General features: G+C 37.5%; 2 protein-coding genes, 1 long non-coding RNA gene and 1 pseudogene across 3 annotated transcripts in view; 2 read left to right on the forward strand and 2 right to left on the reverse strand.

Annotated features, from left to right (window-relative positions):
- LOC137974165 (neuropilin-2-like) overlaps positions 1-11,315 on the reverse strand; it is a 47,158-nt gene extending 35,843 nt beyond the window's left edge. The window contains exons 1-2 of the mRNA XM_068821060.1: positions 11,141-11,315; positions 7,723-8,027 (exon numbers count right to left, since the gene is read on the reverse strand). Coding sequence (XP_068677161.1) covers positions 7,723-8,027; positions 11,141-11,315 — 480 coding nt within the window. The remainder of the gene's footprint in view (positions 1-7,722; positions 8,028-11,140) is intronic.
- LOC137974407 (uncharacterized) overlaps positions 1-17,245 on the forward strand; it is a 130,658-nt gene that overhangs the window by 50,863 nt on the left and 62,550 nt on the right. The gene's annotated exons all lie outside the window — the stretch shown is intronic.
- LOC137974167 (uncharacterized) lies at positions 3,263-4,327 on the reverse strand (annotated as a pseudogene).
- On the forward strand, positions 13,877-15,723 carry LOC137974402 (uncharacterized). Its single transcript, XM_068821358.1, has 2 exons — positions 13,877-14,466; positions 14,757-15,723. Exons 1-2 carry the CDS (start codon positions 13,974-13,976, stop codon positions 15,020-15,022), a joined length of 759 nt encoding a protein of 252 aa, XP_068677459.1. The 5' UTR covers positions 13,877-13,973; the 3' UTR covers positions 15,023-15,723.

A 17,245-nucleotide genomic window follows, 5' to 3' on the forward strand; every position in this document is an offset into this window, starting at 1 on the left:
AAGGCTGGTATTGTTTTTTGTGTCAGTTTCACTGGTATTGTTTAGTTTCGAATATAAGTTTGTTCATGTTGTATGAAAAACGGTTTCTGTAATCCGGAGAGACGCACACATCTTGTAAGTGTCCGGTTTTTTTCTGAATTCGTTTTCCTTTGGTTTTCTATTAATACCTTTCCTTGTAATCTCATGTATTTGCTCCGTTTTTCCCTTCAGTGAATCGTCAAGTAAAAAAGTACCATATCGAAGTGCGCGCAGAGTCGTTAACAAATGGGAAGGACAGATAATAAATTCGAGTCACTAGACATTATAGAAACAAGAAAACATGTAAGCTAAACACGATAATAGAGGTTACTGAGCTCAAAGGAAGGCTTTGCAGTTCCGTAAACTTCTCTAAATCGGCTAGAGACTTAACAAAATTGGACGAGAATCTTCGGTTTGACGCAGATATAAACAACACAATTCTTTGCCCAGCAAAATTTGTAGCCATTCCGATTTTGAAATTTCTTGGCATCTACAGGAAGTTGTCGGATTTAGGGAGTGAGATGGTCGAATAAGCTCACTTCTTCAAAAGAGCAGTCGGCTGGAATACCAACAGAAGTTGCTGTGACTTTGCAATCATCATTCCGATTATTCATGACTTGTTCTCTGATAATCCTTCTTGTAAATTTGCAAACTATTGATCTTGGACCAGGAATTGCATTTCGTTTGGGAATTCGATGGGCAATGTCAATGTCATAGCATGAAATTTCTACTCTTACTGCTTTGAAAAACTTTAGGCATAAATCAGTGGAGAGAGAGAATTTTATCGGAGAAATTGAAAAATCAGTTATTTAACTTGATGATATCCCATAGAAGTTGATTGGAATTCGTTTTAGAACAATGTTTTTCAAGCCAAACAGTTTTACATAAAATGGCCTGGGTCCATTAATGTTTCGTCGTAGTCTTATGGTGGCTCAAACGAGTTTCAACACTTTCAAGAGACCTTGTCATTAGAAGGAATGACACTACAACACTTAATCACGTAACAGCAATGTTATGGAATCATATCAAACACCAATTATTGCTAAAAAAGAATTCGGTCTTTTTATGACGTAAAAAGTTACCATGGTGACAGGAAAGCCTTGCAAAGATACCTTATATTGTGGCTTTAGTTGCTCATATCTGAAAAACGAACTTGTTGACCCCATAGTTAATCGAGGAACTGGTTATGAAACCTTGAAGCCTTCAAAAGCAAGAGCAATGTTGTCGCCAACAATAATAAAGATACGTTTAAAATTTTTAAAAAAATTAAAATATGTTTCTCAATCGATGTTGAACTGACCGAGACCCTGCACAATATTTTGTTTTTCCTTCGCACGGGTTTGCAAATTAGTTGCGTATAATTTAATCGACGGATTTGATTAGTTATGTTCTCGAAAAAAGGTGTGTTTTGTACAGGGTCAAGGCTAAAAATACGGACAAAAACATCAAACAAACGAACTTGTCGAGTTTCATAACCACCTCCATGCATTAACTACGGTGACCCCAATTTTTTATTGAGCAAAAGTAATCAGTAGGCCAAGATGAAACTCTCTGCAAAGTTGAAAAAAGTTCTGTGGAGCGGATTCATACCTGCCATAATTTTTCAGTAATTTAAGATGGCTCTGAATCCGTTTCATAGAATTTTTTAATAATAATAATAATAATAATAATAATAATAATAATAATAATTTATTACTTATATTGTGCCTTTTCTATGCAATATTCAAAAGCGCATCACAATAGTGTATAACTTAATAACTAAACTTGCACTTGTATTATAAATCTTACAAGTCTTTCAATAAAGCTTACAAATTATTTACATTAAAAATCTAACATAGAATAATAACAACTGTAGAAAGAACTTCTAAAAGACTAATGGATAAAAGAAAATTACTAAGATAACTGAAATGATTCCTTGCATAAAAATGTTTTAATTATAGTCTTAAAAGATTCTAAGTGCCTTGCTTCCCGTGCGGACCTAGGTAACTTGTTCCATAAAAGGAGAGCAGCTATCTGAAATGCTCTGTCACCCATTGTTTTCTTTGTTTCGCAATTGGTCTTTTAAGCCAGGGATCATGGTCATTACGTCTTAAGCTATAGCACGAAGGCTGTTGAATGCTAATTAGGTCTGAAAGGTACTTAGGCGCATGACCGTGCAAAATTTTATAAGTTATCAGAATTATCCTATAATGTATTCTGGCACGCACTGGTAACCAATGTAATCCTGTGCGCAGAGGTGTTATATGACAGAACTTGGGCGCGCGATAAATAAGTCTTGCACTTGCATTCATAACACGTTTCAGTTTCCTAGTTTGATACTCCAGAATTCCATATAAAAGGTTATTACAATAGTCTAATCTACTACTAATAAAAGCATGTTCTAGTTCTTCAGTTGATTCTCTGGATAGATATTTTCTAATATGACATATGTTGTACAACTAATAGAAAGCGCTCCTACATGTCTTTGTAATATGAGTTCCCATTTCTAGATGCATGTGCCTAGATTGCGCGCAAAGACTACAGAAGAGACTTCAGCCTGTCCAACATTGATGCTTTGGATTGAAACTTGAGAGCTGCTGGCGAGTACCTATAATCAGGAACTCAGTCTCGTCATCATTGAGAATAAGCTGATCCTCTCTCATCCATGTTTGGACATCACAGATGCCGCTCTGCATGGCAGATACAGCTTCAACCTCACTGAAAGTGTCAGATGGCTTAAATGACAAATACAACTGTGTGTCGTCCACATATGTGTGAACGGAGGGCAGATGGTGTTTTAATATCTGAAACAGCTTACTCACATAGATGGTAAAGAAAATGGGGCCCAGGCATGACCCTTGGGGGACTCTACGCATCAAATCAAATGGCTTTGAGAGAGTTTCGTTAGTCGACACTTTCTGCGACCTGCCCTCAAAGTAACTCTCAAACCATGAAAGTACTTTCCCGCGCAACCCAACAGTTGACCTCAATCGATCTAGAAGGATTTCATGTTCGACAGTGTCAAATGAAGAGGTTAAGTCGAGAAGCACCAACAACGTAACTTGACCTTTATCCATCGCCATTAGGAGATCGTTCTTCACCTTAATTAGTGTGGTTTCAGTGCTATGATCTTGGCGGTAAGCACTTTGAAATTCTGGAAACAAACCATTCACTCGCATGTGCTCCTGTAATTGTACAGCGACCGCATTCTCTGTAAGTTTGGACGTGAACTGTAAGTTACTCACAGGCCGAAAGTTCTTGTTTATCAATTGAAGACCAGATTTTTGAGCAGAGGATGTACTAATGCCTTTTTACATTTGTCAGGGAAGTAACCATGCTCTAATGATATGTTCAACATCCCAGTAATCACTGGAAGTAGCTCCTCAATACAAAGCAACAAGATGGATGACGGGAAAGGGTCCAGAGCACATGTCTTTATGGAAGCCACAGCCATCTTCCTTACAGCCTCCTCAGAGAGAGATTGAAACTCTGATTGCGTGACAACGTTATCAGTACTCGATGAACCTTGAGGCACGCACTCAGTAGAAACCGCATGAGGGACCGCGTCACCGGCTAACTTTGATCTTATAGCAACTACTTTATGGATGAAGTATTCACCCATCTCATTTGCGAGAACAGTGGCGTTAGTATGTGGTGGAAGAGACTTGTCCTCTTGCAGATTTAATAGACTCTTACTAGCCCGGAACAGCTTTGATTGGTCCGAACTGTTCTTGCCAATAAATTGCCTGTAATGAGTACACCTAGCTTCGTTCATCAGATGTACAACATAATTCCGCTTAACTTTGAATACTACAAGATCTGATGGGAGTCTAGTTTTCCTCCATCTTCTCTCGGCCTTCCTCCTGTCCCTTCGAGCCTGAATTATGTTATCATAAGACAAAAGGGGCCTGGGTCGAGTGATGACATGACGAAAACAAACCGGCGCCTGTTCGTCTAATAGCGATTTTAAAGTCGTGTTATAACAGTCGGGCAGCATGTTCAAATCATCAGGCGGGTCTTGATGTAGCTGGGGGTTACGAATAGCTTCTCTCAACTTGGTTATGTCAATTGATTTGAGTTTCCTGTATTCAGCATGCTAAATTCTTGGCGCAGGCTTCATCACGCTTAGCTTACATATCACGGTAGGATGGTCAGAGAAATTTCTCTCCGGAAGGGGCTCACCATCCACAATATCATCGACCTGCCGTGTGATAATTAAGTCCAAGGTGTGGCCATGTATTTGAGTGGGTCGTTTAACATGCTGGACCAGACCCATAGAGTTCAACAGGTCCTTGAGCCGGATGGTGTCAGCATCTGACGGAACGTCCATGTGAATATTTAAGTCGCCACATATTAACAGTAACTCATTACACATAACTAATGACTCGAGATAGTCCGAGAATTCATAAAAGAAAACACTCGTAGTCACGGGATGATCCTTAGAGTTTGTTGGTGTATAGACGATGACAACTCGCAGACGAACAGTTCCGAACTCCACAAGCCATTCCGACACTTCAAACGAAGACCACTCGGCTGAAAACACTTTGTTTACATCAAGACCGTCCCGACATAATACCGCAGTCCCGCCACCCCTACAATCTGCACGCGGACAGTGGTAAAGCTTAGCATAATTGGGTAGAGTGAGCTCACTTAAAATCGCAGAATCAAGATCATTGAACCAAGACTCGCATATCGTAAACAACTCAGCCCTCAGATCACCAGGTCCACAAAAGACGATGATTTGTTCCTTAATGATCTTGCATTCAAACTACATAACTGAAAGGCCCAGTTTTCCAGGTTTACCAAAGATGGCATTACGCTCGACACTTATAAGTGTGTCACGTGCTGGCTCCCTGCATGGATGAGCGCGGCTCTCAATTCGCGATGAAACAATGGAGGTTATGTGAGCATTTTCTGTCGGGCCCGGATTAAGTTTAAATACCAAACCACAAACGTCCAATACAATATGAAAAGTCGCCACATGGCACATGGTCTCCTTTGTCGCCTCAGTCAGTGGTGCATTAAACGAAGATAAGTTGTCGCAAACAATGGAGAAAATCTTTGCATTCCAAGGCCGTGAACATAATAGTTTGATCTTCAGTGGACCATTAAACGAAGATGAGTTGGCGCAAACCACGGAGAAAAAGTTTGCATGCCAAAGCCGTGAACACAATAGCTCGGTAACAACGCCCCCGTTATGAATAAAATCCAAGTTTGCACTGAATAGCCAAGTCGAAGATGTTGGAAGCCAGAAATCTCTTAAAAATTGCCATATCTCATACCCAAATACATTTCCATCACTTGACGATGGCTTTAGACATCCGTTCGAAGAGTGTGTGTGAGTGTCTGACCTGGCTTGAGCCTGCGATCCAATCAACAATCAGTCCCTGGTCAGCGGTCAACTTAAAAAAAAAAAACAGCTGACCTCGATAAGATCTAACTTGAGCCCGCTATATAGTCACGTGATACTGGTCAGCGGATACCTTGCTTTGACAGGTGTCAATTGACCATAACATTGATGTCCAATATCAAAGATGTATGCTCTAAACTAGTTAGGGCCGATTCACACGATACGATTTTGTCGCATACGGCAAGCTCACGACAGGCCTACGACATGACTTATGATTGTCGCCGCGTTTTAAAACATGTTTTAAAATGCTTTTTTTCGAAAAACGACATTTTTTCTGACGTACACAAAAATCGTAAACCATGTCGTGGGCGTGTTGTAAGCCGCTGTCGCATGCGACAAAGTCGTACTGTGTAAATCGGCCCTTACAGTGTCAAATGGTGTATTGCCTCCTGGATGAGCTCTAAACTTGAGCCCGTTATATGGTTACGTGTACTGGTCACATTGGCATACATGAAGGGGTGGACGCACGTACGTACGGACGTTCATGACGTCATGGCTATAAAACCAAATTTCTCACATCGATGGGTTACCAGTATTTTCGGAGCTCCGCTATGAGTAGCTGTTGCCACGGTAACTTTTTACGTCACAAAAATGACAGCAATAATTGGTGTTTGATATGGTACCATAACATTGCTGTTAAAGTGTTGTAGTGTGAATCCTTCTAATATGAACGTTTCTTTAAAGTGTTGAAACTGGTTTGAGCCACTTTAAGTGTAAAATTATGCCAATGAATAGCAAAGAAGGAATACAAGTTATCACTTGCTTGTGATATGAGAACAACAGGTCAAATATATATATTTTTTCTTACCACTTATGCGTCATAAAAAAAAATTGCATACTGTTAATATTATAATTGAGACCTATAGCAAAACGACTAAACATACCTTCTAGTTTCACTACGCAACAGACACGAGAGAAATATACGATTAGGTTTACTTTGGACGTTTAGGCCGCACACCGTCTTAAAATTACAAACATGGATATTAGAAAAAAAGCCACATCCATTGGGCGCACATAAATTGACACATAAAATGGAAACGTATCCTCCCCGAACCAAATTCAGTGCCGCAAATACTTCGGACGTCATGGCGGCCGTGTTGGTGTAAAAAACGTCTTTTGGAAATTTGTCTCTATTATTATTGTTATTATTATTATTATTATTGTTATTATAAATTTTAATTGGATATCTCGTCCTGCTTAAATCCATTTGATAAATTATAAATATTGGTACACTTGAGTTTCTATCGAAGTTATTAGACCAAGGTTTGGCTTAAAGCCACTTGCGACAGAACAATTTAGAATTTAGTTTATGTGTAATAATAATAATAATAATAATAATAATAATAATAGTAATGATAACAATAATAACAATACTAATACTGTTATTGTTATTATTATTATTATTATTATTGTTATTATTATTATTGTTATTATTATTATTATTGTTATTGTTATTATTATTATTATTATTATTATTATTATTATACAAAACGCGAGCGACATTTTACTTTTGTTTTGTGCACCAACATGGCCGTCTAATCACGTGAGAGCAAACTAAGAATTGCGTAACAGATAAATGTGTACAATTAAAACGAAAATGAAGTTAAAGTATACGTCCAAAATCTCGATAATCGTGGGTAATAGGTGTCGGCCTCGAATGACTAATCACGTGCTATACCTAGCTTAGATACACTTAAGTCTTTACCTATAATCCCTCACTTACACCTTCTGCAACCCAGGCCCTCTGGCTCTTGTGACGCAGAAATATTCAACTTCAGGCTTATTCGTTACCATTCAATCGCTAAAAATTCCGGCGTTAAACAAGAAAGGTGAACACATCCGTAAAAAAAGACTCTACTGAAGACTATCAGGTTGTCGTTTGTTAGCCATTGAGTGTAATTACAAACAACAAGACAAATGGAGGCAGTGAATTGTCTTTCACTGCTGGTTAACTGTATTCTCGCTGAAGCCTTCTTTGGCGGAAAACGTTGAACAAAGTTCACTTCCTTCAGCATGAACACAATGTTGGTTTTGGCCTGCGCCGATCCCATTAACTTTGTCTTCAATTTAAGTAGTTTTTGTGGAGGAAAAACCTTTTAACTGTGTTCTACCTCAAAACCAATTACGCTGAAGAACAACAAAAGCAAAAATGTAATCGCACTTTCGTTATAATCTGCATGGCGTTATTCAGTGCAAGAAGTACTTTTAATTTAATATTCCATATTGTACTGACATGATGTAATCATTGATTGCAAACTGAATGTCCACCGGCTCAAACTTTTATGCCTTGGTATATCAACAACTTTGTAACCCACCTTAAGAAGTCCATTTTCTTTGTAATCTGTCCATGTTTTATTGTCTGTAGATAACTGTAAGGTGTACTTCGTTACCCAGTTAGGATAAATTCGTCTCCCTTGAGTGGACACAGCACAGATTACATGAAGCGACTGTAGGTCAATCTGCAGATACTTGTTAGCATTATCCCTACGAGCACACCATGAGTCTCTTCCGTCATTCAATCTACCAAAACTGGCTGGAGTATCGATGGAACTGGAGGCTGTTATCATTTTATTTGGGATTAAACCGTTTTCCATTCCAAGATCCCAGTCAATACAGTCTCCTACGTTTAAATAAACAACTGCAGTTTATTATTATTATTATTATTATTATTATCGTTATTATTATTATTATTATTATTATCATCATCATCATCATCATCATTATTATTATTATTATTATTATTATTATTATTATTATTATTATTATTATCATCATTGTGGTTACGGCGACAGAACTGATTAATTAATTGTTACCGGCAACGCACAAAGATTTGATTGACATTTTAAGAGAATTCATTTGGGTAACTAAGGCTTAAGTTTCAGATCAGTCAATAGCACGTGTTTAAAAGGATATACGTCAGTCGCTAACCAGTTTCAGTAGTTTAAGTCAACTAGTTTTAGCAGTGTTAAGCCGCCGAGTTCAGTTTCAAGAGTTCGTAGTTTACGGAAACCGGCCACAGAAGTAAGTTTAGTTCAGTCTTTTATTTTGATTCTTTTCTTTTCATTTGCTTAGAGATCTCAGCGTATTCGAATATCTCATTCATTGTTGTGTAGTCTTGTTCATTTCAGATCGAATAATTATCATAGTGAATAAAACATTGATTATTCGATTCACGGTTTCTTTAGTCTGGAATACCATGCAATACCAGTAAAAAATATTCGGCAGACAGGTTATTTTGAGACCTATCATTTTTATTGTGCTTTCTGCTTCCTATGTGGGCAGGCCTAGGGAATATTTTCCGACATGCCAATACAGTTTCTGCACTAATTGTCCCGGCATTTGGCTGTTGATAAAAACACCAGGGTGGGGCGAGATGCATTAATTTTGGGTAAAATTCATTAACAACTAATCCTTGAATTTGCTGATTAAACCCCGAAATCATGAGAAGCTAATTTTAATAGCGAATACTATAACGTTGATAATGCTATCTTCATTCCATTTCAGGCATGAAATGTATGGCAATTAAGTATTTTTCAAATCTGTTCTGTTATCGCTGTAGTCTGCTTTCGCTAATATAGTCAATGATTTCCAATATACTAGAACAGTTAGTGAAACTGAAAATTCGTACTCGTAGTCACGATTTTAGAGTTTTATCAGCAAATAATAAAAAAAAGTTGTTAATGAAGTTTCCCCAAACTTAATGCATCTTGCCCCCCCCCCCCCCCCCCCTGCCCCATGCTATCATTTTATATGAACCATTTGGAATTGATTTACTTGCGAAGCTGGGTGTCATTTATTTTAGCACATATAGATTTGTTCATCGGTCCAAGTGAGAATGGACTGGGACTAGTTCACGAAAAAGGAAAAAGAAAAACTTTAACGAGTAATTTACTTGGAGGACACCCTAAAAGTCCCTTCCTTTTTTCTTATTACTGTATATAGAAAGCCAAAATTTCAGAAATATTTAGAGGCAGAAAGTTAGGCGATTCTTGCCATTAGGATACAAACAAGTTTCATTTTACAGTTAGCTTTTATATTCTTTTCACTAATTTCGATTTTTTTTGTTTGGGGGAGGGGGGGGGGTGGGGGTAAGCTTAATTGAGATGTTCAGTCAGTTTTACTATTGAACGCCCCACTCTTCCGTTTGCCAGTGTTTTGGCCTGACGTAAATCTTAAATGACAGGTAACGTGACGAAATTAAATAAACCCATAGTTTCTTCCTGTACACGAAGTGTGCAATCCTTCATTAAAAAAAAACATTCTTGACCCTAAATGCATTCTTTCGATTTTTTTTCTTATATTTGATTGTAAGAAGACCTTTTTCAATATTATTTAACTAAACAATTGTTTGATTGCCATAATTCTAAAGCATTTTGAATTGTTCTCTGGGTTTTATCCCGTTTCGCGCACCGAAAATTTTTTCTTGCTTTCCCAATACCTCACAGAAAAAAAAAGTTCGATATAGCTCCTCTTGTGGTCTTTTGCCTAAGGAGCGTTCTTCTGACAGAGGGGTAACCATATGAATCTACCGACGCATTGCACCGAAAATACAATTGAAAATCAGCACTGACAAAAAGACTATATGATGCCCAATTCGACTGCACAATACCGACACGTGGCACAGTACTTAAATTAATACTTATCTTCTATTTGCTTTAATAAGAAGATACTGCTAATCGTGAACTGGCCAACGTTCTTAATTGGTTAAATGCTAACAAGTAATATGACTTTTGTCTTTAAGTGAGCTCTAATTGTTCGATTATTTTGTAAGCACTAGTAACCTTGAATTCCTTTAGTAGTTTGTGGGTTTTGTCTATTCAGGCTAATTAATATGCAACTTGTATTTTGTATGTCGTCATCCGGATAGTGCCAATAAATAACATCTGAATAATGCATTTTGCATAATCCAAGTAATACAAATACCTTAAGTGAAACTTCATATATTTTGCCGAGTCATTTGCTTTAGCGCTGAATTTTTTGCCGCACATCATCAACCGAAAAGAAGGTATTTGTTACGCGTAGCAAGGCAATTAAGTCAAGTTTCTTCCTTTTTTTCCCCCATATTTTCTATAATTCTATAATCAGAGATCAGGAATGAAAAATCTTCCAGTTTAAAGTATTCAGGGCATTGGAAAGCTTTTTTTGTTTATGGTAAGGGTTTCTTATCATCGTCATTATCATCATTATTGTTATTATTATCTTGTTTTCGCACATTGGATTTCCAATGGAACTTCAGTATTCCAGGAAGCTTGGTGACAACAAGTCTTCTCAAACTTCTAGGACTTTCCTAAGAATCCTTGCCGTGTTCAGAATAACACTTTTCTGAAGCTCGTCTATCTTGGTCTCTATACCAATATTCTCTAGTCTCCTCTTTAAATCCTTTGGAACTGAATGTTCCGATTACAATAGGAATTGCCATTGTTTTCATTTTCCATAACTTCTTCAATTCTCTTGCTAGATCCTGGTATTTTACTACCTTGTCGACTTCTTTCTCCCCAATACGGCTATCATATGGTATTGCAAAATCTATTATTTTGCAACATTTATTTCTCTTTTCAACAACAATCATGTCCGGTCTTCTTGCCTCTATTACGTAATCAGTCTGTATCGTAATAGAATCCCATAATATTTTACATCCCTCATTCTGTAGTACTGGCTCAGGTAGATGTTCATACCACTTTTCATTGACAATGAAACCTTCCTCTTTACAAACTTCCCAATGAATCTTCTTACCCAGCCAGTCATGTCTCCTTTTATATTCCTTTTGTGCTAGTTTAGGGCATTCACTCACAATATGATTTATGCTTTCATCCACCTTTCTACACATTCGACATTTACTGTCCTTTTGAGTTTGATATATTCTAGCTTTCATCAGACTCGTTGCAAACGCCTGTTCTTGTGCTGCCATAATAAGACTCTCAGTCTCCCTTTTTACACTTCCTTTCTTTAACCAAAGCCAGGATTCATTCCCTAATATTTCTTCCTTCTGTCGTACAAATTGTCCGTGCATAACCTTTTTCCTCCACTGTTCCTTTCTTTCGTTTCTCTTACGTATATTATACTCAACCTCTGTTTCATTATGACCAACGCTGATCTTTCTAGTAGCCTTTATCAGTCTTTCATCACTATCATTGATATATCGCTACAACCCCAAGGTAGCAGATTCTACACAGTCTTCAACACTAATTAGTCCTCGTCCACCTTCTTCTCTCGGTATATGTAGATATGATCGACATTACTCTTTGGATGGTGCCTATTATGCATGGTAAGTAATTTTCTGGTCTTTCTATCTAGATCTTGTAACTCTGACTTTCTCCAGTCCAGGAATGCAGCAGAATATCTCAGGAGAGGAATAGCCCACGTGTTGATAGCTTTGACAAGGTTACCCCCATTAAGTTTCGTTTCTAAAATCTTCCGTACCCTCCTTTTATATTCTTTGGTTACTGTTTCTTTCATCTCCTCATGCTTAATCCTGTCAGCTTCTAATATTATTATTATTATTATTATTATTATTATTATTATTATTAATTAATTTATTTATTTTTGTTTACATGGGAGAAACTAAACGACGTTTAAAAGACCGTTTTAATGAACACCGACGCACTTTAGATAACGCTAACATCAAATCCAAAGCTACTACAGTCGCAGAACATTTTCTCTCCTCTCCCCACAACATCTCTAAGGACATGCAATTAATTCCTATCGAAAAAATATTTTGTAACAGAGGCTTGATCCGTAAGGCCAGGGAAGCTTTTTTTAATTTCAAAAGACAGGACAATTGATTCCAACGGTCTTAATATCTGCGAAGAAAGGTATTAGATTTCAGTTTATTGTTTAGAGTCACTTCCGTTATTTTTCCGTTACTCTTAGTATTTGAATTAAAATTTGTTGTAACTGCCAAGTTTTATTACATTTTTTTCCAGTATTACGTCAACATCCATTTACTATATATATATGTACATAGAAGCAATCGAATGTAAACTCCCATTGTACCTCATGTGAAGGCTGGTTTGGCCAGCCGAGATATAGTACACCTGACTAAAATCAATTCTAAATTGTATCGGCTCTTGCTCAAAATATTTAGTTTCTCATCAAATTATGTCTGAACGTTAAGAAGAATCTTCCAATTAATGACCTGATCAACAACAACAACACCTAGGAAACTTGTACTTCCAACTTGTTCAACAACATTGCCATCCATCACAAGAGAAATATAATGACCTAAAACTATCGGCCTAGGACTGAAAACTATGAATTTGGTTAATTTTCTTAATAATCAGTGTATGGGAGTTTTTTCGAACCATTATAAATCCTTTAAGGTTTGACGACAGTGAATAGCGAGAATACCTCTCAAAAAGGACTTCTCTTGAGATTATTTTCGTGAAGTATTTCTTTCAGAATCAAGTTATAACGACCGTAAACGAAAATTGTAAATTTCATATAAACCCTTCCTTGTAAACAAAATTATGCAAATTCCCGGGAAGTAGGAGAAATTTTCAGACGTTGTGCTTTGTGCAATGATCTAATTTTCCATTGACGACTAAGTGATGACTAAAAATATTTAAAAATTTTAGAAATCTGCCTTTTTGCAGTGGAGTTACAGAAGCTTGAATTCGGCCAAAATCCCATACACTGTAATTTAAGCCGCGTTTGCCCACCAATAAAGATGGCGTCAGAAACCATGAAAAGGTCTATAAATAAACAACAATGGTAACGTTATCATGTGCGTCAGTTCTCCTAAAGATAATAAATAAGGAGTCAAACTTCAGGCATAATTCATCTTATTGGACAAACAATAACTGTCACCACTAATTTGCGAAATGGCGAGGATCACAGTTTTACAAAAGCACCTAAAATATCATAATGAAGGCGCTGTGTCAAAGTGCTACCATGATAAAAAAAATGTTCCTTTTTATATTACATCATCTTAAAGATTCGCAACCCGAGGGAAAAGTAGTCCGATACGTTTTCGGAAGTGGTATTTTTGCAATTTTTGGCACTTCAAAAGGTCACCTAGCAGTTTCGGATGAGCAAATGGTTCGGTTGGAAGTTCTTAGGAGGTAACGTTCAGCTAGCAATTTCTGAAATGAAGACATCATTCCTTAAAATTTTCGGACACTTCAATTTTCAGCTAAGATATCCGAACGGATCAAATTCTGCTAGGTGATAAGAAAATCTCTTTAGACAGTCTTCATACATTACAAGGAGCCTAGAAACGTCTCCCAAAGGCCTTTTGTTTAATTTACGCCTTGGGTGCTCTTGAAAGGTTGATTACTTTGAGCGTACGTTTTGGACTTTACGGTCCTTTTTGCAGATTAGATATGTATGTAGAGAACCATACAATACATCAAGAGAAATAAATTAGCGCATACTACAAAGCCAAGAGTGACTTATACCCCGTTCACACCAAAGCTTAAACATGTTTAAAACTTGTTTTGTTAAACAGAGTTAATAAGACTGGCCGTTCACACTGCGGGCGTGTTTAACAAAACACGTCTAAAACCGTGTTTAACAAAACTACCTCTCGAGGTAGTTTAACAATCGTGTTTAATAAAATACATTCAAAATGGCGGCAGAAACCAAAACTCGCGGAAGAATCTGGGAGCACAAAGAAACCCTCCTGTTACTTGAAAAGTGGGGAGACGAGAATATCCAGCTCCAGCTAAAATCATGCACAAGAAAAAAGCCAATATGGCTAGAAATTGCGGCATATCTTCGAGCTGCAGGCTATGAAGACAGAGACGACGGCAGCTGCAAGACACGAATTCACACTCTGATAAGCGCCTATAGAAACTACAAAGACGAATGCAGCAAGACGGGAAATGCCACACCAAAGAAGAAGCCGGCTTTCTTCGACGAAGTGGACGAGTTTTTGTCGGACAAGCCATGTACCAAACCAAAGGTACTTATACAGTCCGCAACAATTTCCATAGATGGGGTCGATGATGAAGAAATAACAAGCGCAGAAAACGTTGAGCCAAACGTAAACAACCCTGGCAGCAGCAAAGAAAAGTCAGAAAACCTTCACAAACCTCTGAATTATTTGACAGCGGTGACAGGTAAGAGTTATAAAATGCTCTCCGATTGGAGGGCCAGACAATAGAATTGTGTCCAAAAGCAACATCGAGACGGACGTCTGTGAAAGTTTTGTTCAATCAGCATGTTTGAATACCGTATTTGAGAGTTTTTGATATGCGTACTGTACAAGCAGATACAAGACAGGTGTATCCGTATTACAGTGTAATATTGAGATAACTACACCATAAATCAAACATTTTTTATTTCTCACTTGGCTATAACGTTTATGCAACCCATTGAAGTTTTGGCGGTCGCCATGGTGTTCCTTCAGGTGCGACGGAAGCCGATGAAACAGAGAAGCCGGTACCCCGTCAGTCGGCCGTATTGAAGGCAAATAAAAAGAGGAAAACCGCTTCTGATGTATTTGCAAAGTTTGATAAAGTGTTTGAGTCCTTTGTGGAGTATCAGCAAGCGGCTGACAAGAGCTTCCTCGAAGCTGAAGCGGCAAGAGAAAGGCGAGAGGAGGAAAGAGCGGAGAAGCGAAAGAAGGAGGATCAAGAATTTCTCCTGAAACTGGCGCAGGTTCTTCACAAGTAGAACCAAGTACCTGCGTAAGTTTCTTGCCATTTTGTGCGAGCTGTTAAAAAAAATTAGACTAGCTTATGAGCGATTTTGAAACTTTCATTCCTTGAAATTATATTTCTTATGTTGAATTTTACGGCATCCGAATTGTATCGTTAATTAATTCGCTGTTATTTATTGCTCAAAATGTTTCGGCTCATTTTAACCGCCGTTTTCAATACTGTTCAAATATTGAGCTTGGGTCTCCTATGCCTGTTTTTTATGTTGGACAGATATTTTAGTATCGAGTCTGTGTACATGTTCATTTGTAGTGTATCTCCTCTGTTGAGGAATGATGCATATGGCTTTTCACTGTTACTGGTACATACCATAGTTAATAGATGTAGGCTGGTTATGAAACTCGACAAGTTTCTTTATTTCATGTTTTTGTTCGCTTTTTTGGCCTTGACCCTGCACAAAACCCGACAAAAACAGGCTTTTTTCGGCAGGATAACCAATCAAAAGCTTCGACTAATTTATTCGAAATTAACTTGTGAACCAAAAGCAAAAGATTGTGCAGGGTCGCGGTCGGTTCAACATCTAATTGCGACTTTATTGTTCCTGCTTTTGAAATTCCCAGGGTTTCATAACCAGTCCCTAGATTAACTATGTACATATATACCCATAAATAAATGCATTAAAATGCAATGGTCAGACATGGGCTCCCCCCAAGAAATGCACTATTATTTATGTGTTTACTATTGGAGAATTTCCTACAATTTATGTTTACCCACCAAGAATTCCAGAGATTTTCACTAGACCTTCCACATTTTTTTCTAAATCCTATTCCTAGGGAATTCCAATATTCCTCAACTAATAAATAGTTGCTTAGGGCAACAATGTGCATGTGCAATAATCAGATTCATCAAGAGTCCACCCCAAAACAGACTGACAATAATGTATTAACAGCAATGCCTATAAACTGTATATCATAAGAAATCACATGGACTAGCTTGAGTACAAAAATATGAGTGAAGTTCTCAAAATTGCACTATCTGCTTGAGTGGGACACATCAATTTCTCATACTATGGAAACCGCAAAATATGGCATTCTTGTTACTCCCGAAAAATACACTTGATTTGTAATATTATTAATCGTATGGCTCTTGCCCCAGTCAGAAGTGTTGAATGTACTGTAAGAATTACAGCATCCTCTTACTGCTCTCAGCTGCCTGCAGGCTCAGAGAAAGTTTCAAAGGCAATCTGAAATTAAATTTTAGAAGAGAGCCTTTTTTTTAAAGTTCTGTTCTTCTGTTAATTAATTCCAAGTTGCTAAAAGGGCAGTGTCACATCATGGAATTGAATATTTGGACCAAAACAGAGCTACAGCATCTTTGTAAAATAATTCCATCTACATGTGACTGCACTGTCCCAGCTACCCTCTGTACAGGGTAATGACTTTGCAAGATGTTTTATAGCCACAAGAAGCATTTACAAGGCCCACCAAATATCCAGACTATTACAGAAGGTGAGTACCTGAGGGGGAGTCCTATTTGAAAGGGGCAGAGATGCCCTTCTGAAATTTTGAAAAGAATCCCTAAATGAGATAAATCTGGGTGTGGCTCAAGCTTTCCTTGACCCCAAAAGATGCCAAGATGCCAAGAAAACTAAGGAGTGAACATTTAGTTGTATATTTCTTCATGTGCAGCCCTAAACGAGACCATTATAGCTAACACTATAGACGTTTTGCCTGGAACACCCTAAGCAAAATCAAAAATCAGAAATTTACACCCTTAAGCAAGACGAAAAGCATCCCTGCCCCTTTTCATATATTCCAATTCTCTTGGCCGAGATAACCCAAAATCTAAATAGCACTGCAAGAATGAAAAGATCTATATCAGAGGTTTTTGAAGCCGTTCAATAAATTCCCAGTTCGTCTTTACTATGTGAATTCAAAAACCATGAAGACTCAAATTATCTCTGGAATGTTAATGTGTTACAAGGAAAAAGCCATACATCAGATCTCAATGCATAGATGAAAACTGCCAGCTGTAATGGTAATTAACTGTGTAGTTTGCATATTTTTGTGGTTTTATCTCGCATGTGATTGGTAAATTCACAATTAAAATGTTAATGTCAAAAATTATTGAGCAGTTCATGGTTTTTGGATTCGCATAGTACATGTAATAGCTAAAATCGTTCTTTAATTAAACTTGCATGACCATAGAATTTCCAGCTACAACAATTTTATACACAAAA

Source organism: Montipora foliosa, chromosome 10 (assembly GCF_036669935.1).
Source record: "Montipora foliosa isolate CH-2021 chromosome 10, ASM3666993v2, whole genome shotgun sequence".
In the NCBI taxonomy this organism is placed as follows: domain Eukaryota; kingdom Metazoa; phylum Cnidaria; class Anthozoa; order Scleractinia; family Acroporidae; genus Montipora; species Montipora foliosa.